This window comes from Carcharodon carcharias, chromosome 10 (assembly GCF_017639515.1).
Source record: "Carcharodon carcharias isolate sCarCar2 chromosome 10, sCarCar2.pri, whole genome shotgun sequence".
NCBI classification, from domain to species: Eukaryota; Metazoa; Chordata; class Chondrichthyes; order Lamniformes; family Lamnidae; genus Carcharodon; species Carcharodon carcharias.
The window spans coordinates 155,236,220-155,261,669 of record NC_054476.1 but is presented as its reverse complement, the minus strand read 5'-3'; the positions used below and the strand labels follow the sequence as shown (position 1 = coordinate 155,261,669).

General features: G+C 38.5%; 1 protein-coding gene across 1 annotated transcript in view; it reads right to left on the bottom strand.

The window, feature by feature from the left end:
* LOC121282793 (lissencephaly-1 homolog) overlaps positions 1–25,450 on the bottom strand; it is a 107,134-nt gene extending 81,684 nt beyond the window's left edge. Inside the window, exons 1-2 of the mRNA XM_041196594.1 lie at positions 25,134–25,450; positions 2,307–2,539 (exon numbers count right to left, since the gene is read on the bottom strand). Coding sequence (XP_041052528.1) covers positions 2,307–2,338 — 32 coding nt within the window. The 5' untranslated portion in view covers positions 2,339–2,539; positions 25,134–25,450. The remainder of the gene's footprint in view (positions 1–2,306; positions 2,540–25,133) is intronic.

The following is a 25,450-nucleotide window of genomic DNA, read 5'->3' as shown; positions in this document are numbered from 1 at the left end:
ATCTAAAATATAATTAGAGGCAAAAGGTCTCTTCCTAATTTTGAAACTATATTAGAAAGGGCTTGTTGCATAAAGTCAATATCTGGAAATGTCAAATTAAATCACCCAGTTCTACAGTTATAAAGTTGATCTATAAGCCACAAATCAATGTGATTTTAAGGATAATTGCTTAAGGCATTTTCTCTCGTGTTCCCTCATATTAGCACCATCTCCCACAGATAGCAATCTGCTTTCTATCCCCCACTTTGGAACTACTATTGACTTGATTTGCACTCAACAAATGCCTGGCTTTTGGTTCCAATGAAATAAGAACAGGTCACGTGAAAGGCTGAAACTACATCATGCACTTTTTCCCCCCTTTATAATCCAAGATATATGGCAATTCATATGTACAGCTGTTATCTTGAAGTAGAATAATTTGGAAATGCAATTTAGCATCCACACAAGAAGTAGCAGCAGAAGTAGGCCACACACAGTCTGTCAAGCCTGTTCCAGCATTCAATTAGCTCGATTGATCTTTGGCTTCAAATCCACTTTCCTGCCCACTCCCCATATCCCTTGATTCCCTGAGACACCTAAAAATGTCTATTCCATTAATATATTAAGCAACCACAACCCTCTGGGATACACAATTCCAAAGATTCACAACACTTTGAATGAAAACATTTCTCATCTCAGTCCTAAATAATCGACCGCGGAACCCTGAAATGATATCTCCATGTTCTAAATTCCTTGTCTAGATTCTCAGAGTTTACCCTGTCAAGATCCTTCAGAATCCTGCATGCTTCAATGAGATTGCCTCTCATTCTTCTGAACTTGAGAATAGAGGCCCAATATATTCAGCCTCTCAAACGATAAAGCTCTCACCCCAGGGACCAATCTAGTGAACCTTCACTCTGCTGCATCCAATGCAATGTATATCCTTCCTTGAATATGGAGGTCAAACTGCACCCAATACAATTGTAGCAAGACTTCTTTATTCCTGTACTCCAATCCTCTTGCAATAAAGGGAAACATGCTATTTGTCTTGCTAATTGCTTACTGTACTGTACCTACATACGTGTTCCTTGTATGAGCACACCCAAGTCTCCCTAAACATCAATATCTACAAGTTTCATGCCTTCTAAAAATTTTTTCCGCTTTCCCATTCTACCGATCCAAGTAGTAACAAGCAAGGAAATTATTCTTGGTTGTTTGCAGATCGGTGTGGCAACAGCTGTGCTCTTTTCTAAAACTCATACCCACCTGCACTTAAGGTGACAGCACTTTAGATATCTCCAAACTGACAGATCAAGATTCTCTTGTACCTTTTCTCAAGAAAGCTAAAGAATTTTCTTAAACAAATCAATACTAATTGAAAGTGTTACTTTACATTCAAGTAGATATTAAAAAGTGAACATAGGGCTTCATTGTCAAAGGAAGTTTAAAAGTAGAACATTAACTACATCACTACACTGCTACAGCTCAAGGGTTCTCTGCATAGCTGCAGTATCACCTTGCATCTTTAATAGTGACACAATTAAGGATAAATACAGTTGTAAAACTGTTAGTGTTTCAGTTATCCAACAAAGACAATTTTTAAACTTCAATATACAACTTGGAAACTAAGGTTATTGTAATTTAAAACATGAACCCATACAAAGTGATGATTATGTGACAAGACATGTATTGTATGCAGTCTTCATTCTCGAATCAACACTGGATTCAGCAAACTTACAAAGGAATTGAATATCCCAATGTAGTGATAAATATTTAGTCATAAATCATGACTATATAAAATTGTTGAGAGTGCAACTATTTGTTGCACAGCCAACAAGGTGCTTAATTTACTCCAGCTGATTAACAATTGCTTTGTGTACATATAAAGCCCAAATTATAAAATTCAAATTATGGAATGTGAATTAAAGGCTTTTATGAAGAAAAATTCAAATCAAATCCCTCCAAACGGAATTAGAGTTTAGTAACACAAAACAATTTCAGATTTGACAAGGAATAAGTTTATTACAAATATATGCACATGTATAAGTGCATTTAAAGCTTCACAACTCAATTTATTAGGCTTTAATGTTAATTATAATTACCTCTTGTAAAGCTCACCAATCTTTCTGAACAAGAAAAATAGACAACCTTTAGAATAGTTTGGTGACACTTCATGTCTTTTAGAATTAGGGTAGCTGAAGCTAGAAACTGAAGAAGCCAATTTTATTTTTAAAAAGTACATTAAATAGATGACAGACAAAAAAGCATAAATTCAATCAGCAATATAGTCTAAACATACACTATAATACATTTCCTGGAGTACTTACAGTTCATCTCTTTGTCTCTGTGACAACACCATTTTGATTGTGTGAAATCAAGTCTGATTTGTACAGCAGCTGCTGCCTCCTCCACAGGAGATCCAAATTCCTTGCAAACTCCTAATTTAGTATGAGTACTGCCACACAGTGGCCCTACGCCAACACAAAACACCTTCGCAGAAGCCAAATCCAAGAACCAAAAAGGGGACTCTGTAACATTCAGCAACCAATATTCATTTCACCTGCAAATTAAATTAGAAAGAAATTAGTCAGAATAAGCACGTACTATGCACATGAAACAGCAATTATCTTCAAAACACTTGCCCAAGATATAAGCATAGAACCATAAAAGAAAACTGTTGCAATCTGAGAATGACATTTACCAGTGGTCATAAGTTTCGTGATGACCTTTACATATAAACTGCAGCATCCTTGCTGTTGCTTTTGGGTGGACAAATGATATCAATTAAGTACTGTTTCTTATATAAAAACAAAATTCTGCAGATGCTGGAAATCTGAACAAAAACAAAAATTGCTGGAAAAACTCAGCAGGGCTGACAGTATCTGTGGAGGGGAAGACAGAGTTAACGTTTCGACTCCATATGACTCTTTTTCTTGATTGTTGGGGGTGGGGGCACATGAATCAGTAGATTAATAATACAATTGCAATATTGGTTAAATTATCTCTAATCATACCAGCTGGAACATGCAGATCATTTCAATCCAATTTACTTGTCTGCAAAACAATGATATTCTGTAGGTAATTAATCAGGCTAGAGCTATAGTAACAGCAACACTTAAACACTCAGCAAATAAAATAAAGTTCTTCCATCACTTAAAACATATCACATTAAAACATGGCACACTGCTCTTTTCTTATTGAAAATGTAGGAAGCAGAACCAACAAAATATCTAGTAATTTCAAGTTGCCGTTCTCACAATAGCTGAACACCAATCTCAGTCTCCGCTTCATAATAAAAAGTTGGAACTGGACCAAAAAGGATTCAGTAATACTGATGTTACATGTACAGTTATGCTTCATAGTGACAGTGACAAAATATAATTCAATTTTTGTTGATAAAGCTTTTCACGCATAAAACAGCTTTTCAGAGTGCTCCCTGGGAAGGGGAAAGGAGGTCACAGAGCAAGAAGCGAAATATGTTTGAGGCAGAGCTGGATCAAAAACAGAATCAGAGATAGCTACTCAGAAGTTCTTTCTGTAGCTGGAATGGGGAGCCCAATAAGGTAAATGATTTTGACAATAAATTCCAAAAGGATGATGCAAGTTGAAGGCTTTATGCCATGTATTAGACTGACAGGAGAAAAGGAGAAATATTGGAGGACATGGCAGGATGAGTTTAGGCGCACGTTTAAATCACTAAGAATTTCTCAATATCAGCTAAATGAAGACAAAAGCAAACAGATTTCAGCAAGATGATAATTTGTCACCCATGTGACCCACTGTGTTAAGTAAGATACCCAGGTTGGAAAAAGCAATGTGAGCCTGCCCAGGGGGAACCAAATCTTAAGACATTCAAAGCATAGAAGGTAAGCAAAGAAGTCATAACAGATGGGGCAGCAAATGCGGAGGGAGGGGAAGGGGTGAGGAGCTCATGTTTAAAGGGTGGTTAATACACAATTGAATGTAGGCAGACGCAAGTACGAGGTGCAAGTAGTAGTAGAGCCCAAAGTGAGAAGTCTTAAATATAAGACAATCAATAATAAATTCAGGAGAAACTCTTTACCCAGAGAGTTGTGACAACGTGAAGCTCACCATCATTGAGTAGATAAACATAAGTAGTTAAGGGGTAGCAACACGAGAGAGAAAATAATAAAAAAAAGTATATGTTTGTAGCGTGAGATAGGATAATTAGAATGGGATATGGCTGGTATGTGGTGTGAACACCAGCATACTGGGTGAAATAGCTTGCTTCTGAACTGTAAACGCTATGCAAGTTTTTCCTTAAAAATCTCAGACCTGCATTAGCTTTAAACGTGACTAAAATTGTGTTTAGGAAGAATCTACTCTCCACATCTTCAATAAAATGATTGAGGAAATAAAATTGTATTTCCAGAGAACAGTTATTCAACAAATCTGCAACTGCAGAGCCAATTATCTGATAGTGATCAGAGCATACAGACCTTGTTATGACAGTTTACATTTTTTTTATAGCAACTTGAATTGCCTTTGACAGTATCATTTACAGAACAGAAGCAGACAACAGAAAAATACAGTTAACAAAACAACTTCTGACTTGTAATATTTGTAATGCCATTTATGTACTGAGGTACAGAATACTGATTGATCAGAAGGGCAGATCAAAAAATATTTAAATAGACCCTATTTAATCTGTCTCTGTAATCTCAATTTAAATGGAAAATCAGGTGACACAATGCACAAAGAAGTTAGATGTGTTGCAATTAACTCTGGCCAAAAGTAAAATAACCAAAGTTTGAATTTTTTTGTTCATAGCACTATGCTTATTTTGTATTTTAAACCAACATTAAAATGTGGAATTTTGCAACTCCATGGGAAAACATGATAAAAATTTGTGGAGGTCTAATTCAATTCCTTTCGTGCATCAGTGCATTGCTGGCATACCAACAGTATTCAAAAAAGGTATCCATTTTGCATTTGTTTCTGTTTATCTTGAAAACATGTTTTATTTAAGATGCTGAGAGGCTGTTTCCACAGCTAGAGAGTCTAGGGGTAGAGGTCAGTCAAGGTAAGGTGGTGATCATTTGGAACTGTGAAGAGGAGAAATTTCTTCACTCAGGTGGTTATGGATCCTTGGAATTCTCGGCTTCAGAGGGCTAGGGTATTTAATCATTGAGCATATTCGAAATGGAGATAAATTGATTTCTGGGAATGAAATAAAATTAAGGAATATGGAGATAGGGGCAGGAAAGTGGAGTTGATGTATAATTTCAAACATGACCTTATTGAATGGCAGAGGAGACTGGAGGGGTCATATGGCCTACCCTTGCTCCTATTTCTTATGTTACTACTCTTTCTATTCTCTTTCTTGGTCCTTCTTGTGACTAAAAATAGATATTGGGAATGAATACCACTTCTCAAACATGTTGCTCTTGAATCAGTTGGTTTGTGGCATATGATAATTGCTGTGCAACTTGCCCTTCAGTTGCCACCTCCTATGTTGTATAACATATGTGATCCAAAACAACCTGGTTGAGATTGAAATTCATCCTGTACCAAATACAACAGGGGATTTATAATCCATATCCGTGGTTAGTGGATCTGAGTGTTGCTCTACAATAAAAGTTTTCACATAGTGTATCAAATTTAATGTGTCTGCAATTAACAAATAAGGAGAAACGCAGAGTGACGAACTACAAAGTACTCACTAAAATTACAACAGCACAAATTTTAGATTCAACCTGAATAAAACCCTTCAGGGTCTACGTATTTGCAATTCGCTCTGAAATCAATGGATGAGCAGATTCTCTTCTTTTGTTTTAGTCTACTAAAAGGCATCGAGACTTTTAATAATTGATGAAGGAGACGTCACATGGAACACATTCATCCTTTGTGGTGACAAACTAAAATCTTTCCCTTTTGAAAATGAGATGCATTTCTGTTTGTCTAAGTTTCAGAGAAAACTTTTCTAAAAATCAAATGAAAACAATTCCAAAGATGTATATCATTGGAAAAATGCAACAGGTTCACTTATGCCCTTCAGTGAACGAATCCCATCAGCACTGTGTCAGGATGCATGTGACTCCAATCCCACAATAGGTAATTGACACCTTACGTCCTCTGAAGTGGCCTAACAAGCCACTCAGTTGCTCAACTGCTACAAAACAAAGCAATGAGGAATATATCTATCACCACCATAGAGTGCAGTGGGTCACAGCAGCAACTTACCATTACCTTCTTAGGGTAACTAAATGAATGTTATATTGCCAGCACAACACAGATTCAGAAAATAAAAAAGTGACTTAATTTCGATACCATCCTTAGTAAGTACACATATTTGCAAATGTCAATTTCAGTTACTTTTGGTGAATTATAATCTTTAGAATGATCAACCTAAACAGAGTTGGTGTCTTTGGTGACCGCTTTGGTGCCTTTGGAGACAGTGTTTGGCCAATTCCCCTGGCAGCAAGAGGCAAATTGTGCTCTGGATCTCCCTGGCCGAGATGGTGTGGCGCTTGTTGTAGTGAATGAGGTGCGAAGCCTCGGAGGCGATATCGACAACGAAGGAATTCATAACACTCATGGCCTTGGACGAGATCCTGGTGGAAGGGTGGACCTGGGTCAGCATCCTGTACATGTTAAGTGTGTCATCAGCAATAGAACTGTATTCAACCACAATATTTGACCTCATGGCTCCCTTATCCAAACTCTACCATATATCGAGCCAGGTGTCCAACACTAATTCAATGAGTGAAGCGGAGCAGCACCTGGCACAAGAAAAGGGAAGTGTGTGTGAAGAGGGAGTACTGGTCCTCGAGTGAGAATTTTTAAAAAAATTCATTCTTGGCATGTGGGTGCTGCTGGCTAGGCCAGCATTTATTGCCCATCCCTAATTGCCCTTAAGGTGGTGATGGTAAGCTGCCTTCTTGAACCACTGCAGTCTATGTGGTGTACACCCACAATGCTTTAAAGGGAGTTCCAGGCTTTTGACCGAGTGACAGTGAAGCAACTGTGATATATTTCCAAGTCAGGATGGTGAGTGGCTTGGAGGGGAACTCCCAGGTGGTGGTGTTCCCATGTGTCTGCTGCCCTTGACCATCTAGATGGTAGGGGCTGTGGGTTTGGAAGGTGCTGTCTAAGGAGCCTTGGTGAGTTACTACAGTGCATCTTGTAGATGGTACACATTGTTGCCACTGTGTTGGTGGTGGAGGAAGTAAATATTTGTGGATGGGGTGCCAATCAAGCAGGCTACTTTGTCCTGGATGGTGTCAAGCTTCTTGAGTGTTGTTGGAGCTGCACTCAACCAGGCAATTGGAGAGTATTCCAAAATATTCCTGACTTGTGCCTTGTAGATGGTGGGCAGGTTTTGGGGAGTCAGGTGGCGAGTTACTCACCACAGGATTCCTAGCGTGGTCTTGTAGCCAGAGTGTTTATATGACTAGTTAATGGGGAGTTAATAATGAGAAATAAAGGAAACGATAGAAGCGCTGAACAGATACTTTGCATCTGTCTTCACTGTAGATGACACAAATAACATTCCAGAAATACTTGTAAATCAAGAGGTGAAAAGGAGGGAGGAATGCAAAACAATTACAATCACCAGGCAAAGGGTACTGAGAAGATTATTAGAACTAAAGGCTGACAAAACCCAGGTCCTGATGGACTTCATCCATGGGTCTTAAAAGAAGATAATATATGCAATGGTTTTAATTTTACAAAAATCCCAAGGTACTGGGAAGATGCCATCAAATTGGAAAACAGCCAATGTTAATTCCTCTATTCAGGAAAGGAGGGAGACAGAAAGCAGGAAACAACAGACCAGTTAGGCTAGCATCTGTCATAGAGAAAATGCTGGAATCTATTGTTGAGGTGGTTATTGCTGGACACATAGAAAATCTCAACACAATCAGGCAGAGTCAACATGTCTTGTGAAAGGAAACAGTGTCTTGACAAATTTATTAGAATTTTTTGAGGAAGTAACAAGCAATGTGGGTAAAGGGGAACCTGCGATGTGGTGTGCTTGGATTTTCTACACAAAATAAGAGTGCATGGTATGGGGAGGGGGTAGATGGGGTATTCACATGGATAGAGGATTGCTTAGCTAACAGGAAGCACAGAGTAGGGCTAAATGGGCCATTTTCAGAATGATAAGCTGTGGAGTGCCACAGGGATCAGTGCTGGGGCCTCAGCTACTTACAATCCATATAAATTATTTGGGCCAATGGACAGAAATTGCTGATGGCACAAAGATAGAAAACAGCGTATGTTGTGAAGAGGACATGAGGGTGCAAAGGGATATAGATAGGTTAAGTGAGTGGGCAAAAATTTGGCAGATGGGGGTAAAATGTGGGAAAAAGTGAACTTGTCCAGTTTTGGCAGGAAGAATAGAAAAGCAATGTATTATTTAAATGGAGAGAGATTGCAGAACTCTGTAGTAGAGGGGGATCTGAATAGCCTGGTACATGAATCTCAAAGTTGGTATGCAGGTGCAGCAAGTGACCAGGAAGGCAAATGGAATGTTAGCATTTATTGAAAGGAGAATCAAGCATACAAGTAGGGAAGTTTTATTACAGCTGTACAAGGCATTGATTAGACTAAACCTGGAGTACTGTGTATAGCTTTGGTCTCCTTTCTTAAGAAAGGATATAACTGCATTAGAAACAGCTCAGAGAAGGTTCACTTGACTGATTCCTGGGATGAAGAGGTTATCCTATGAAGAAACGTTGGGCCTGTATCCACTGGAGTTTAGAAGAATGAGAGGCGATCTTATTGAAAGAAAATCTTAAGTGGACTTGACAGGATGGGTGCTGAAAGGGTGTTTCTCCTTGTGGGAGATACCAGAACCAGGGGCCACAGTTTAAATCTAAGGGGCCTCCCACTTAAGACAGGGATGAGGTGAATTTTTTTTCTCTGAGGGTCATTAGTTTGTGTAATTGTCTTCCACTGAGAGCAGGGAGGCAGTGTCATGGCATATTTTTAAGGCTGAGTTACATAGATTCTTAATCTACAAGGGAGTTAAAGGTTATGGCAGATAGATAGAAGTGGAATTGAGAGCACAATCAGATCAACCATGATCTTATCAAATGGTGAAGCAGGCTCGACGGACCAAATGGCCTATTCCTGCTCCTGATTTGTATGTTCATAAATCTAAAAATGAGGTGTCAACCTGGTGAAGCTACAACACAGGACTACATACAAATTAAATAGTGAAAGCAGCATGATATAGACAGAGCTAACATTGTTGTCCTGCCATGTTCAGTTATGAATGGTGATGGAAAATTAACTAATGGGAGATGGAGGCTCCATGAATACCATCTTCCTTTTTGATGGCAGAGTTGAGTACAAGAGTGAAAAAGACAAGGCTGAAGAGCTTGCAACCATCTTTAGCCAGAAATGTCAAGTGGATGATTCACCTGAGTACCTCACATTAACAGAGCCAGTCTTCAGCTAATTCAATTCACTCCACGCTTTGACAATAAACAGCTGAGTCGCAGTATGCAACCCTGCAACATCCTGGCTGTAGCGCTGAAGACCTATGCTACAGATCTCACTACACCTTTAGTCAAGATGTTCCAGCACAGACACCACACTGTCATCAACCTGAAAGTGGAAAATTACCCAGGTAACTGTCAAACAAAGCAAGACAAATCCCACCCCATCAATCCAACTCTCAATCAAAATGATGGAACAGGTCATCAACAGACCTATTAAGTGATGCTTAATCACTATTAATCTCCTTGCCAATGTTCAGGATTGGGTGCCTTTAGGACCTTATTGACAGCCTTGATCTAAACAGAGACAAAACAGCTAAATGCCAGAAATGGGGTGAGAGTTACCAAGGAGCCTGAGTAAAACTGGCAATGCAGATCGGTAAAAAGACTTTCCACCAGCCGGAGTCATAGTCAGCACAAAGAAAGATGGTTGATAAGTGGCAAGTAATATTTACGCCACAAATTCTAGGCAATAATCATCTCATGAGGGTGTCTAACCATATTCCCATGGCATTCACTGGTATTTCAAATGTAACCATCAAGTCTGCCCCAGTCATGATAAAAAGCACCAAAACTTCCAGCGTTCCCTCCGACTCATTGTATAACCTTCTGAGAAGCAAACTAAACATAACATTTAGGCCAATAAATTCCTTTCCAACCCACTAAGGCCATCAAAAACAAGTTCCCGGAGGTTGGAGTAACCATGAGGTTCAAAGTCAAGCTCTGCATGCCTTCTGTCACAGAAAACTCAACATTTGAGCTGGCAACTTGTTCTAAGCATGTACAAACTTATGCATAAATTAAAAATCAGTCCTGTGCTTGTTGGGTTTATGGGTATAATAAACTCCTTATTTTCCCTAACCAGCTCAGATACCTTATCCACACATTAGTTTATTCAGCAGTGTCAAAGCTTCAATTAAACTGGAGTTAAAAGTTTCAACTTCCTAGGTTTATATGACAGCTCACAGCTTTTAAAGGTAGGCATCATTCTTGCAATCCTCCTTTAAAATGTTTCAGGATCTCCCTATTATCCACCATGTGAGGCCTAATCAGGGTCTAGTACATGGACACGAAAGCTATTTTAACTTGATACCAAATTATTGTGGTTCTGTATCCAAGTGCTCTATTTTACTTAGCAACAACCTGCTAAACCCTGGTTGTACATTTTAACAGTCTCACATTACATCTTGATTCTTTTCCTACTTCAAACTTAATTTTGTGCCATTCTGTCAAGCACATTCCTCCATCGCATCAAGATTAGATGTCGTCTGCTTTCCTTTATGGGTATCTATCAATAGCCCAAATCTGTGTCATCCACAAACTTCTGGACAATATCTGCACCTTCATCAAGGTTATTGTTGATCTAGGAGCACAGCAAATACAATATGAATCCCCGTCAAGTCTCTACTAATAACCAGTCTACACATCGAACCTCATCAGTACCTCTTCTGATTTAGCCCAGCACAGCATCAAGCTGGGGAGAGAGCTGGTAAGGAGCTGTTAACAGCATGCAACAACATTCTGGGGATGTGGCTGAATGAATCACTGAGAACTGGGCAGTCTGATGTCCCCAAGTCCTGCAAATGAATTGCTATACTTCTGCCCTTGGGAGAAAAAGAACACTTTCTTGAAAGCTGGACTTTGAAACATGAAAACTTGATATAAACAGTCTGAAACATAAAAAGTATCTCTCAATTTCCCCACTGCCTCTCTTGTGAACTGTTTTCCAACATCCAGTTCTGGATGAGCTTCCAGTTAAGCATTAAGATTGGGAAAAACCAAAGCCATTGCCTCCTGCCAGCCATTGCACCTCTCCACCCTCACTTACTTTCTCAGATGGAATTGCAAAACTCTCAAGCTTGGTGTCCCATCTGTTCCAAAACTGGGTTTTCAACCCCATATCTTTTCCACCGAAGGCTGCTTTACTTCCATCTTTCTCTACCCCCTGCTATTGAAACTCTAATTTGTGCCTGTCACCTCCAGATTCAATTATTCCAATGCTTGCCCATTTGACTCTCCAACTTAAATTCATCCAAATCTCTTGCTGTCTGCATCCTGTCTTGTACTTAGTCCCACTCACCTATCATTTGATTTCTCATTCTCTTATATGGGTGCCAGATTGCTGAACCACTCAAATTTTAAAATGTTCATCCTTGTGCTCAAATCCTTCCATGAGCTTGATCCCTTTGCTCTGTAATCTTCTCCAGCCTCCAATCCTCCAAAAAAACTCTGCGTTCATCCAAGTCTCTGTTCTTGTGCATTCTTCATTGCTCTTGGTCTATGGCAAGCCATGCCTTCAGTTATCTTGGGAGAGATCTGGAATTCTCTTCCAAAACTTCAGTCTTCACCTCCTCTCTCATCTCAAGACCTTGCCTTGAAACCTACTTCTGATAAAACTTTTAGTCACCCTTCCAGTTATTTCCTTCCCTGGCTTGACATTAGGATTATTTCTATGCAAATACAGGTAACATAAAAGTAAATACTATAGATGGACATCTGAAATAAAAAAGTGCTGAAAATACTCAGCAGATCTGGAAGCATCCGTAGAGAAAGAAAAAGAGTTAATGTTGAATCAAATATGACTCCACTTCTTCAGTGATATTTGATCGCTTACTACTTTCCTTTATTAAACTAAGTATCTAATTAAAACAAACTGCACTTAGATACATTTCAACATTTGGTCAACAGTACTTGATCAGCAATAAAAACAGGACGCACAAAAATATTAGCCATTTTGGAACCAGAGTAAAACTTTAACAGCATTACACTAGAACTAGAGTGCATAGATTTCTGCTTCTTAGGCTTCAATTGATAAATTCCAGGAGTCAGCATAAAAACTTTGGTATCAATAAAACCCAACCATCAAACCATAAACTTGAACAGCCCATGACCCATGTTTCTCTACACTTCAACAATTCAGTTTCTGGTCAATTGCAATGCCTTGTTGCCTTTATACCCCTTCCACATCTCAGCAGGTTGAATGGTAAGCAAAATTCTCTCAAAGCAGGATGGAGAAGAAGCCAGCAGCACAGAACCTGCTGGTCATTCAACTTATTTAAAAAAAAAGGTTTGTGAGGAGCAGTATAGAGTCCTGCCAGCATCTAAAGAGGCTGCCACACCTGCTGACAGCTACTAGATTACTTACACGTATTGGAATTTAGGAATTGAAAGACCAAAGTCCATCTAATGTACCTTCTATCACACTGGTAATTGCATGATGACAATAAAGGAATTGACTAGTCATGGCAATTTCTATAAATTAATCTACAACAAACCTATGCACGACAAAGAAAATTCCCGTTCATGGAAAGCTTTCTGAAGCACAGGTTGAAAATCAGCTGTTCACTTACATGTCATAGCTCAAAATTACTTATATTCCCAAAATATTATTTTCTTTTACAAAATCCAGTATGTAATTGAATAAAGCAACACTTTCACCTACTTCCTTACATTGATGACTCAAATAACTTTTTTTAGGTTAGGTTTGTGGTAGTTCACGGAGGGCTGTCTCCTTGTCTTGCTCTGTGCTTGATGCAGAGTGGTGCTCCTCAAGTTATATTACCACTTTGCACTCTCTAACAGACAGAGATGTCTGTGGTCCCTCATGAACAATGGCAAATTACTGTTGAAGTACAGGCTGCGTCCTCTGATCCTACTGAAATAGGTAGAATAACTGATTGTGGTTTCCCTTATTTAGCTCCTTTAGAATCCTAAAAAAGCAATATTACACCTGTCCATTCTAAGCTGCGCAGCCTAGCAACAATTAGGAAATGCCACGCAGTGAACAAACAGGCCACGCGTAAGCAATATTTCCTTTAAAACATGACCATGCTTTGACATTGGTCTTAAAGGGATCGAGCAATGCAACAAGCCTGCCATGCACAGCAAACAGAATTCAGGGGAAACATAGCTCTCAACAATCTCCTTTCCAGTGAGAACATGCCCAATTCAAGTAAATACTCATCGTAATCCAATCAACCCATCATACTGGCTGCCCACTTCTGCATTTTTGATAAGCTCCAATATGCTTTTTGTATCATGGTGACCTGAATTATATACAGTTTTCTCAATACAATCACAGAAATGGTTGCTAAAATGGCAGAATTCTCTCATTTAGTCTCACTGTTGACCTTTAATACACCTGATTTGTTTTACTCATGGTTATCAAGCACTATTGCTAACGCTTCCATCTATTGACAATCAGGGTTACCAGGTCCTTTTCATTTTCTATACATTTTATTTTCTTTCCATTTATGAAATGCAGAAGTGGGCAGCCAGTATGATGGGTTGATTGGATTATGAGTATTTACTTGAATTGGGCATGTTCTCACTGGAAAGGAGATTGTTGAGAGCTATGTTTCCCCTGAATTCTGTTTGCTGTGCATGGCAGGCTTGTTGCATTGCTCGATCCCTTTAAGACCAATGTCAAAGCATGGTCATGTTTTAAAGGAAATATTGCCTTCTTAGTTTTTTGTCTATGAAGGGCTGCATTTCTCCATGTTGAACTTCATATGTCAATTCCTAATTATATCCAAATAATCCCACCACCCTCATTAACTTTGTATTATCTGCAAACTTAGCCACTGGCTTGTGACTACAAGCTCCAGGTCATTTATTAAGATATTTTATGACTGTTTGTAAAAGTGCAAATAAGGAGAAAAAAAAACTGTGAATTTGATTTGAGTACTAGGGAAGATCAAATCGGCAACTCAAATGTAGGTGGGGGTGTAAGTGCCTGCGATTGTAATTAGGTATCAGCCTTGGATCAATTGCCTTGAGCCAGAATGCTGTGTTAAATTCTACTCCAAATATTTAACACATAATCTGGCTGATAACTTCAATGCATTACCAAAGGGGTGTCATCTTGTGGAAGAACCTTACACTAAGGCTCCAGCTGGTCTTTCACGTGAATGTAAAAGATCCCTTGACACTATTCAAGGAACAACGGTAGAGTCCTCCTAACAACCAGGTCAATATTTATCTCTCAACCAATAAATGCTTAAAAAAAACAGAATATTGGACTCTGTATCCCATTCCTGTTGGTAGGACATTGCTAAGGGCAAATTCATTGCTGTGCTTCCCTATACTACAATAGTAAAGCTGTAAAAGTGCTTTAGGATGTACCCTGGCCATGAAAGATGCTATATAAATGCAAAATCCTGTCAACATCATATTATAAGGGCTAGAGAAATTAAAAACAAACAAAATTGCCAAATCTAAGAGAACAAGCTTCACACATTTTAAAAAATCCATTCATGGGATGTAGGCATCGCTGGCTAGGCCAGCATTTAATACCCATTCCTAAATGCCCTTGAGGTGGTGGTGGTGAGCTGCCTTCTTAAACCGCTGCAGTCCTTGTCAGAAGTCTTGCCTGAGTGGGTTTGACAGATTTGAATATGACTAATAGGGTAGAGAAGCTATGGGGTTCCTGCAAGGAGCTGATTCTGAATGCAGTAGATTAATGCAAAAGAAAAAAGCTTGAAAGTAACAATTCATTGAACTGAACTATCAAGTGACTTGAAGAATATGACACAGAACTAAGAACACAAGAATTGAGGAGTAGGCCATTCAGCTCAAGCTTGTGCTGCCATTCACTAAGGTCATGGCTGATCTGATTCTGACTGTAACTCTACTTTCCTGTCTGACCCCTAACCCTGGGCTTGTTTGTCAATAAAAAATCCATCTAACTCAGCCTTGAATATATTCAATGATCCAGCCTCTGAGGAAGAGGAATCCACAGACTAACAGCCCTCAGAAAATAAATTCTCACCTTAGTCTTAAATGGGAGACCCCTAATTTTAAAAACAGTGTTCCCTAGTTCTAGGTTCCCACAACTAAGACTGCTTCAATATCAAAAGGAGTGCAAATAAGGCACTTAAATGGCAAAGAAAATGTTTTGAGTTGAATATGTAAAGTGATGAAACATCGTAAAATGGTTAGTTATATTAAAAGAAAAATGATGGATGGAGTGAGGCCATTTGTATTAGCATTAGGTGAATGACTTGACTCTACAAGCTGCAAAATAAGCATTTTGTTTCAGTTTTACTGAGAGGACAGCAGATAACTTAGTTCATACAAAAAGGGAAATAGCAAGTGTTGCCGAGCTAAGTTATGACAATTCTCATCACTCCCAGCTGATTACCAAACAGCTGTGGAAACCTCAGGTAAATACATCTTATCTAGCCCTTGAGATTTATGCGAGAACCCTTCAGGAGCTATGGATAAAATTATATCTGGATATCTGGCACAGTTTTTACAATTCTGTTTCATTCTGCCTATTTTGTAAACCTGTATTCATACAAAGGAAGCTTCACTTGGGTTTTCAATTTTGGGACATCTTGTCACAATCAGATACTATTTTTGATGCTTTCAAGCTCAAGTTACTTTTTGAAAAAAACTCCTTCAAGCCTTACCTTCAGAAAAGTTACAATTGATTTTTTGCTAGTTTTAAGGCTCAAAAATACAACAATTAAAATCCATTATTTACAACACAAGAACGAGAGAGACAGCAATTATAGGCACAAGAACTGCTCATCAAACTCTCATTTCACCTTACAAAACCCAATTTACCATGGCCTCTTGAGGTTTACATTCCCAGTAGGTGTGAAAAAGGTCATCTGCTGAAAAGAAATTCTAAGTAACTGAAAATGACAGACTGGTATCTTGTTAATGGAGAAGTCATCACACCTCTGCAAAGCACAGCACTCTTCTGGATATTTGAAAATTTCCCCAGTTGCTTTTCACCAATGACAGACTTAAGGAAGTTTTTATTTATTTGCAGTTTTGGTCTGCCAAAGTTAGATTTTCAGTTCAAGTTTAAACTGATAAACTCTCCTTATACTAACTCGCAAATTGCTTTGGTTGACCTTGCCAATAAGTGGGCACTATCATTGGTGCCTCATTGCCCTCAAGAGTGGGGGGGATTTATTTGGATTTAACAGCTAAGTGAAGTAAATATCTAAGTCAGAGATAACACTGAGACAAATATGACTCTTTAAAACATTAACTGTTTCTCTCTCCACAGATGCCAAGCCTGAGCTTTTCCAGCACTTTGTTTCTATTTCAGATTTACAGCATCCACAGTATTTTGCGTTTATGTAAATATCTAAGTCATCTGGATAGATATACCCAATTGAGAGTGGAGATGTGCTTGAAGTTGAACCCAACTGTGTGCAAGAACCAATTTAACTTGCTTAAAAAGGCGAATTTAAAACCTTCTTGGCAGTATCAATCATTTTGTAACTGATTTGGTGGTATTTTGCATAAAAGCCAATAATTTTCATGCTTATCTTCTCTTCTCTCCAGATAATCATTTGATTGGTGTATAACTGCAAAAGGCTACTCCACCAAAGTGGTTCTTCCTGCTTGAACATAGACCAAGATGCTGAGTGCTTGTTCAGAGCACTTTAATATCCAAAAAAGCCATTTTCATAAGCCAGGACACAAAATGCCAACTATTTTCGAGAAGTGATCAGTAAAACACTGGCACACTAACATGCAATAAAATTCACTTCTTAGAAATACTTGAATCCTCAAAAAGATTACTACTGCAGTACTGTTTCCATTTGAGGTCGGTTATGCAGCCAGTTGGAGCTCCAACAGTAGAATGTATTTTAATTTACACTCCTAATCAAACTGAGTACTGTTGGCAACTCAAACAGGGCCTGCTCATGTCTCATGTACTAGCCACAAGCCTTCAGAGTGATCCATATAGGCAAGCAATCAGAAAATAACATTTCTGTGATACAGACCAAGTGCTCAACCAGTCTACAAACACCCTGTAGCAGTTTCTTTTGTCGCAGGCATCTATCAATGGAGGGAAAAAGCTACTCAAGATAGTACACTATGCTTGCAGAAGTACTTGTGCCACCCAATTACTGCTAAATATCAAGATGCTATAGCACAATCCAATACACTAAAAACTCCACTAATCTTTGTGTGGTTTTTCCTCCCCCTCAAACATTTTACCCTCTTAACAAGCGCATTCACCTCACATGGTCCCCATATACCATGTCCCCAGCTAACACAACTGAAGAAGTGAGCCTATCCCAAGGACTCTGCTGATAGTACATTATAACAACAGGGCTCTACTTCTTTATAAAGCAGAAGGGAGAGAAAAAATGAAAGCAATATATCTATGTACTTAGCTTCTACCTATCAAAAGTTAACCACAAGGAATTGTGGAGAGAACTGAAATTCTGTTACTTTATGCTTCATAGCATGACATGCTACGAAGTTTCCTGTATTTGGTTGACATTATTTATGTACTGCAGTCAAGACCTCCAAAGTTATGCCAATTTAATTAGAGCCATAGCACCAACTGTTCACTGTGTGGTCACCCACCCAACTCTAAGAGTAGAGAATTCACTTTACTAACAGGCAATTTTCAAGTTCCATAGGTAATGCTCATTACTATTCAGTGACTACTTTTCTCAAATGCATGTTTCTAAATATCAGATGGAGGTAGTATCAAGCTCATCTCAATGCTTCCATGATTAAGCACTTCATTCACACTCAGCATCTTGGTCTAGATTGGAAGAACCACTTAGGTGGTGCACCCCATTGCAGCTGCACACCAATGCAAATCACTATCTTCAAGAGAGAAGATACGCAGGAAAATTATTGGCTTTTATACAAAACACTACCAAATCAGTTACAAAATGATGGATACTGCCAAAAAGATTTTAAATTCTCCCTTCCAAGCAAGTTAAATTGGTTCTTGCACATGGTTGGATTCAACATCAAGCACATCTCACTCACTGAATCCACACTATTTTTCGAACAAAAACTGACAGATGATCACAATTCTTACTCTTCAAAGGATATTCTTTAAACTTCAGGTTAACATGTCATCCAAATTATTTATTGCAAAAGATACAAAAAGAAAACAAACATGTAACACCCAGCTCTATTGGTTGACAGTTTAAAATTTTGATTTCTGGACTATTTAAGCAGCAGATTGGTGTTCAATCCTTTATATGAGTAGAGTTATTACTGGTGCCCTGACAGACGACAAGCTCATCCAATTTATCAACAATTCCTTATATTCTGACAAACTCATAACTCATTTCAGAGCTATCATTGAAAGTACAAATTCATCTTTACCTTTGTTGTCTTCTCTGGCCAAAAGTCTTATTTCAATTGCAAACATTCTCCCATTTGCAACATTGTTAATGAATGCAGTAGCAGTTTCAAACATCTCCCACATTTCAATTCTGAATAGAGAACGGAGTCATGGAACCATTCTGGAAAATCTCCTCTGCATCCGCTCAAGGACCCTGATGCTTCGTAAAGTGTATTGACCAGGACTGGGTGCAATGCTCCAGTTGTAGCCTGACCAGAGCTTTATAAAGGTTCAGCATAACTTCTGTTTTTTTTATTCAATACTCTATTTATCAAGCCCAAGATCCCATTTTATTTGCTTACAACTCTCTCAATATGCCCTGCCATCTCCTGCCTCTCCCTATTCTTTCTGCCAAAATGCATCATCTCACACTTCTCTGTATTAAATTTCATCTGCCACTCTTCTGCCCATTCTGCAAGCCCATCTATGTCCTGTTACAGTCAATTGGTATCACCGCAAATTTTGAAATTTTACTGTATTCCAATATCCAGGTCAACGGAAAGGCTTCAGGTAACATGATTGCTTTGCACACCAAACACTGCACAAAATTTCTAGAATTCTGAACTACAGTAACTAACACATGCTGAGAATCCAGCAATAAGTGAGCACTACACAGCAGAAAGACCTGTAAATTCAGCATTAAGCCAAGTCAACTCAAGATTCTGTGTGGAGTTTCGTGAAGGATCCACACCTATTATCTTGCCCATTTGTTTAAAATCTGAAAAAACTGCACCATGATTCTCCAAAAGCCATAATCATCACATCTGCTTGCCATCTTGAACAGGAGCTACTACCAACTTTTCACTCCTAAATCTAGAAACAGGGAAGCAAAATGTGCCTCATAACGCCAAATAGACACCACAGCATAGAGAAAATTGAGCCACCTAGAAGCAATTATCCCGACATTATGTAAATACAGTCATCCTACTGAACCAAGTCCAACTTTGTTCCAGTGATTTAAAGGTGAGCATTTGTGTACCTCTTGGGGGAAGGGGAGAAAATAGGAAAGGACACCAGTTGAAGCCACATTGTCCCATTATAAATATTTAAAACATTTAAACTTACACAAGAAAAAAAAATATTATTTCAAAGAAAATCTATGCAACAATTGTTCCATATAAGGTTCAGAGGCACCAAAGATGAAATTTTGACAGAATAATCCCAGGCAGGTTCTCAAGTCCAATTCTGGATTCAGACAAAGTTGACACAGTAAATGAAACAAGTATAAGTTGCAAGATTCACAATTAAGGCATAAAATCCACAGGACAAGTAGCTGACAACAATCTGGTGTGGACTAAGAAAATGCACTGGTCCACTACCAACAAACAACAATATTGCCTTCAACATTCTAAAATATCACAGGGCAATTGAAAAAAAATGACACTTAGACACAAAGGAAGATCAGGGCAGATTGGTTTTAAGAAGTATCTTAAAAATGGAGAGGGGTGTGGAAAGAATCCAAGAACCCATGTCCAAGGCAGCTGAAGACATGGCCACCAATGGGAATCAGGGGTATGCAAGAGGCCAGAGTAGGGAGAGTAATGTCCCAGAGACTGTAGGGCTGGAGTGGGTTACAGAGATGGGATTTAGTGTATGGTGGGGATAAAACGTGATTTGTGAAACCATGCACAAGCTTTATGAAGATGGAAGTGTCATGGATTAAGCATGTGTGACAATGGAATGCATTTACCAATCTGCCAAATCAGTCATGCTCCCTGTCACAGTTCAAACATACTGCAATCTTGACTTGATAACAGATGGGTGTTAATTTCAAGCCCTGATCTGTCCCTGGAAATGCTTAGCAAGCCTCATATGTTTAGTAAATATGCCAGTGTATCCAAGTGATTTTAACATTACACTGACATTCATATTTCGTACATTAATATAGTCCACTTGGAATAAATTACCTTTTTCTGCTGCACTAAACTGAGAGATCAACTATCCACAGTTGGATGCATTGTTAGAAAACATAGGAACTGCAGTGGGCCATTCAGCCCCTTGAACCTGTTCAGTCATTCAATTAGATTAAGCCTGATCTGTATCTCAACTCCAATTACCTGGCTTTGTTCCATATCCCTCGATAACTTCACTAACAAAAAACACAATTTGTCAACTACACAAACACTATTCCGATGAACAGTGAACTAAAGATGCAAATACTTTATTTAACTGTCTTTTTTCTGCCAAACAAAAAAAAACTCAAACAACGCAATGTGAAGATTTACAATAGCGCACCGAGGTTAATTGATGTTTCACAGATCGAGACACTGGAAAAATCAAGATGAACAATTTGGAATTGAATAACTTTGAACACCAGTGAAATCTATGGTCCCCTCTTTTCATCCCGCACCCATTTTGAATCACAATAAAGAATTTCAATTTTAAGGAAAAAAATAGGACCTGCAAATATGGTCAGCCTTTAGATGATAATTTTGTCAAGTTAATTGTGTAGAAACTCCACTTGCACATTGAACATCCAGAAATGTAGTCTTCCAGTACTGTTAAAATCCAACTTCTAAGCCTGCCACACACGTTATGCCAATAAATCCTACATTGTGATCAGAAACTAACACCACTAACTTAAATCTCCTGGATTCTAGGCGTTAAAGCAGCAGTGCCACAAGTGAAGACCATGCATTTTAAACAATTCAACTATCCCAAGATTCAGAAGAACACTTAAGAGAAAAGTATTTTTTAATTCAAGCAATTTTTAAGGCAAATTGTCCCCTAACCATCTGGAGGATACTTACAAAAATTAATCAAAGCCACCAACAATCTAACTTCTGAATATTTTAACTGTGAGCACATTTAAGATCTGCAATTAAAATTCAACGATTTGCCAAAACGCATACAGCCAGGTTGGGATACCATTCACATATGCTTCTGTCAGACGGTTATGAACACCCTGCAAATAACTACAAATCACAAAAAACCCCAAAAGATAGAAAAATATATTTTTTAGTTTAAAGTCAGTTAATTTTCAGTTTAGTTGGAAATTTGGAGAAATGAAGCAGTCGAAAATCAATACACTTCAATTCTGGTTAAACCCTTAAGCACCAAAAGAACCATTGGAGTCAAACTCAATAAATGTTGATCTTAAGCATAGGTTTCATCAAGGACAGTTAACTACTAAATGAGGGGGCAAAATCTATCAATCATTTCAGAAAATTTGTGCTTGCATAAGCTTAATATGGATTCAATCATGATGGCACGACTGATAGGTAAAACACCAGAACACAATTTAGTTTTGTACCCAAGGTTTCTTCAGCACACAAAATCATTGAAACTGAGTATCATCAGGAAGCATCGAGTGAAAACATGGGCAGTATCAGCTCCTGGAGGTTAAACAGTAGCACTGACACAAACTAGCACCAGATTACAACTGGACCTCAGCCACACAGTTATGTTTGGTAGCTATAACTGAAGAAACCTGAGAAACTGCAGATACAAGAAATTGTTCAAATGAAGTGCATAAATGCTACTCATACATCAGATTCTCTTTATGAGCCTGAGGAAGACTGTGTCGCAGTGATAATGTCACTGGGTGAGTAATCCAGAGGCCCACGCTAATGCTCTGAGACAGGTTCAAATCCCACCATAGCAGCTGGAATTTAAATTCAATTAATAAAATCTGAAATTGAAAGCTGGCCTCAGTAAGAGTGACCATGAAACTATCAATGATTGTCTCAACTTATCTGGTTCATTGATGCCCTTTAGGGAAGGAAATCTGTTGTCCTTACCTGGTCTGGCCTACATGTGACTCCAGATCCACAGTAATGTAGTTGACTCTTACCTGGCCTCACAACCAACTCAACTCAATGGCAATTAGGGATGGGCAACAAATGCTGGCCTTGCCAGCGATACCCATGTTCGATGAGAGAATAAAAATTGCAAAATGTTTTTTAAATAGAAATGGTTATCGAGAACAATATGGCGTTGCAATTAGATTGCATCTATAAATGAGGTACAAAATCAGAATCAATGGCTCATAGTATGTCTAGTACATAACTGTTTACAATGAATTTCTATTAACTAATAGTGTAGTTAAATCCAAGTATAGTAGGAACTGGCAATTACAATTAAGTTATGAAATGCATTTTGTAACAAACATGAATGAAGCATAAAAATATTTCTTGATACAGTAATTTTGTTCTGAATTATATTAAAAAATGAAGAGGTTAGAAAACTTTTTTTTAAACGCAGACTATGCTGATGAATTGGCAGCCTTTCAGAAAGACACTGGTCAGGCTCTCCAAGCTAAAATTAGGCCTATTAGCTCACAGTGGGTCATTTGAAACTTTCATGCTAATAGTGTAAAGGAAATTCAAATTTAAAATGTAATTTGCATTCTTCAGATTCAAAATCGGTCCAGAACACAGATAGGACTACGAGTTTGATAGCATTCTTGCCTTCTGCTCACTCTTCTGTTGCTGTACTATACTGAACCATTACCTTTTCCATGCGGAGAAATTGGGCCAGTGCTGACAAGTTCAATAACAAAAGATTTAAACAGAAAACACAGAAACCTTTGAATTCAAATTTTAATTACAAAACTCTGTGTACTGATTAAAATCAAGACAGATTTAATAGAAAACTATAAACATTACAGGATGAAAGCATTAACTCTGCTTTTCTCTATACAGATCCTGCCAGACCAGCCAACTATTTCCAGCATTTTCTGTCTTTATTTCAGATTTCCAGGATCCACAGTATTTTGCTTTTTTGTTATGAATGGTTACCTGGACTACTTAAATTATCTGTCAGTTCTTATTTTTAGACTTCCATGGGAAGATTTGGGTGTCGCTTTTTCTGAATCTTAAGATATGTGGACTTCCTGACATAGCTTGTGAAAACTTAGCAAAAGCAAATAAATGTGACACACAAAAATATTTTTAAAAACTGAAAGTGTTGGAAATACATAGTTGAGCCAGTATCTGAAAACAGAGCAAATGGGTTACTGGTTTGGTTTCTGATAAAGGGTTGGTCACCAAACATGTTAATTTCTCTCCTTTTCAGATAATAACAGACCCGCTATGTATTTTCTATTACTTCAAAGGACCACATAGTTGAGGCTCCATTCGAGCCATAGATATACTTATTCACTAATTAAGGCGAGAATTAATGTTGAGCATTTCTTTTTACAATTATACTTTACATTTTAAGTCAAGAAAAGAGAATTCAAATAATTTGCAATCCAATTTTAAAATCTTTAAATTAAATGCATAAATTTAATCATGGATTATTTTTCTTTCCTTGACTGCACTCAGTTTACATCTTAAATTACTACATTTCTCAATTTACAAATATATTTTATAGCATGGCATGATCACGTGTGGGCTTCTCCATAGTCAAGTTACAAAAATGCTAAATTGGTTATTGACCTGAGATTTAGAACTCTTTGAAACATATCTGTTAACAACTGAAATGGCCTAGTTTCTCACCAAACTGATCACTGTAAATGTGACCATAATACTTCACAAACATAAAATAATGGTGTTATTTGTCCTGGTTATGTGGTATTTGCACACAAAAAACCCCCATTATGTTGACATTACGAAACACCGACATCCCAATTTTTACTATTATCAAATAATTTTAAAAATAGTTTCAATTTTAAACTCTGCATATTATAAACGCAGTCATAAGCACTCAGTTCACGATGAGTATTCTGCAGAACCAGCAGAGCTGGCAAATAAAAAAGCTGGTTTAAAAAAATGTCGTAATGTTAATCCTGCATCACCAGAAAGCAGTATGCATGTGGCTCATGGTGCTGCACCGACCATGAAAATATGACAACTAAAACAAAAAAAAACGTTTATGAGATATTGCATCAGGCATTCAAGATCATAAAAACCCAAAACCAAAAGCAAAATGAAACGTTCAGCGATTTTATAAAATATATATATCGATAATAATTGGATAACACCCTGTTTGGGCGTCTCACAAGTCAAGATCCACCCTGCGGTAAAAAAAAAATCTTGTTTCTACTCACTCCACCCAAACTATCAGTACTGCTTGCTCATAACCTGCAAGTATGCTCATCCATTCTATTACGCACACTTTATTTTAAAAAAAATAATAAAATGAAAATGAACGGATTAAGGTCTGATGTGTCTGGTGGACCCCGGGCGTCGGCCACAGCATCAAGAGAGGCGGGGGGGGGGGGGGGGGGGGGCGGTGGGGAGAGAGAGAAAAAAAAACCAACCTGCATTTTTCGACATAGAAAGGAATTGGGTCAAACTCAGACCAAATACAAAAAGAGAGAGAAAAAAAAATGGATGTCCATTTCTTAAGAGGCCACGTCGGCGACTTTATGATGTTTGAGGAACTGCGTTTGAAATATACCCAAAGGTCGTAAAGAAAAAGGCAGCGACAGAGAGCCAGATCATTTGAAGGTCCCCCGTTTTAATGTTTTACCAACGGCCGGGCGCCATTTTATTACCACACAGCAAGGCAGCGGCCACATAATCTAAAAGGAAGCCTTCCTGGCCCCGGCTTCTTTTTCTCCCAACAGCGCTATATTTAATCAACCTCATAGCGGTTACAAACCTATACCAACTCACCCTGAAGAGAGTCACCTTCGACACGGTGGGCTAATAGCGACCATTCAGACGAGAATCCAGAGGGCTTTTTTTTTTACGGCTGTCAAACAGGATTGCAGCCTTCCCCCCGCCCCAACCTTCTTCGCTCAAACTGTTTTTTTTTCTTTCTCTCTCTCTCTCTCTCTCTCGCTCGCCCGGGTCCGTCTCTCCCTCTACGCTGCCGTGCGGAATCTGCGCAGACCAAGCTGCGCACATCAATCCGTCCGTTTTACTGTCTCTCTCTCTCTCTCTCTCTCTGTGTGTGTGTCTCGTCCTCCCTCCCCAAATCCACCCCCTTC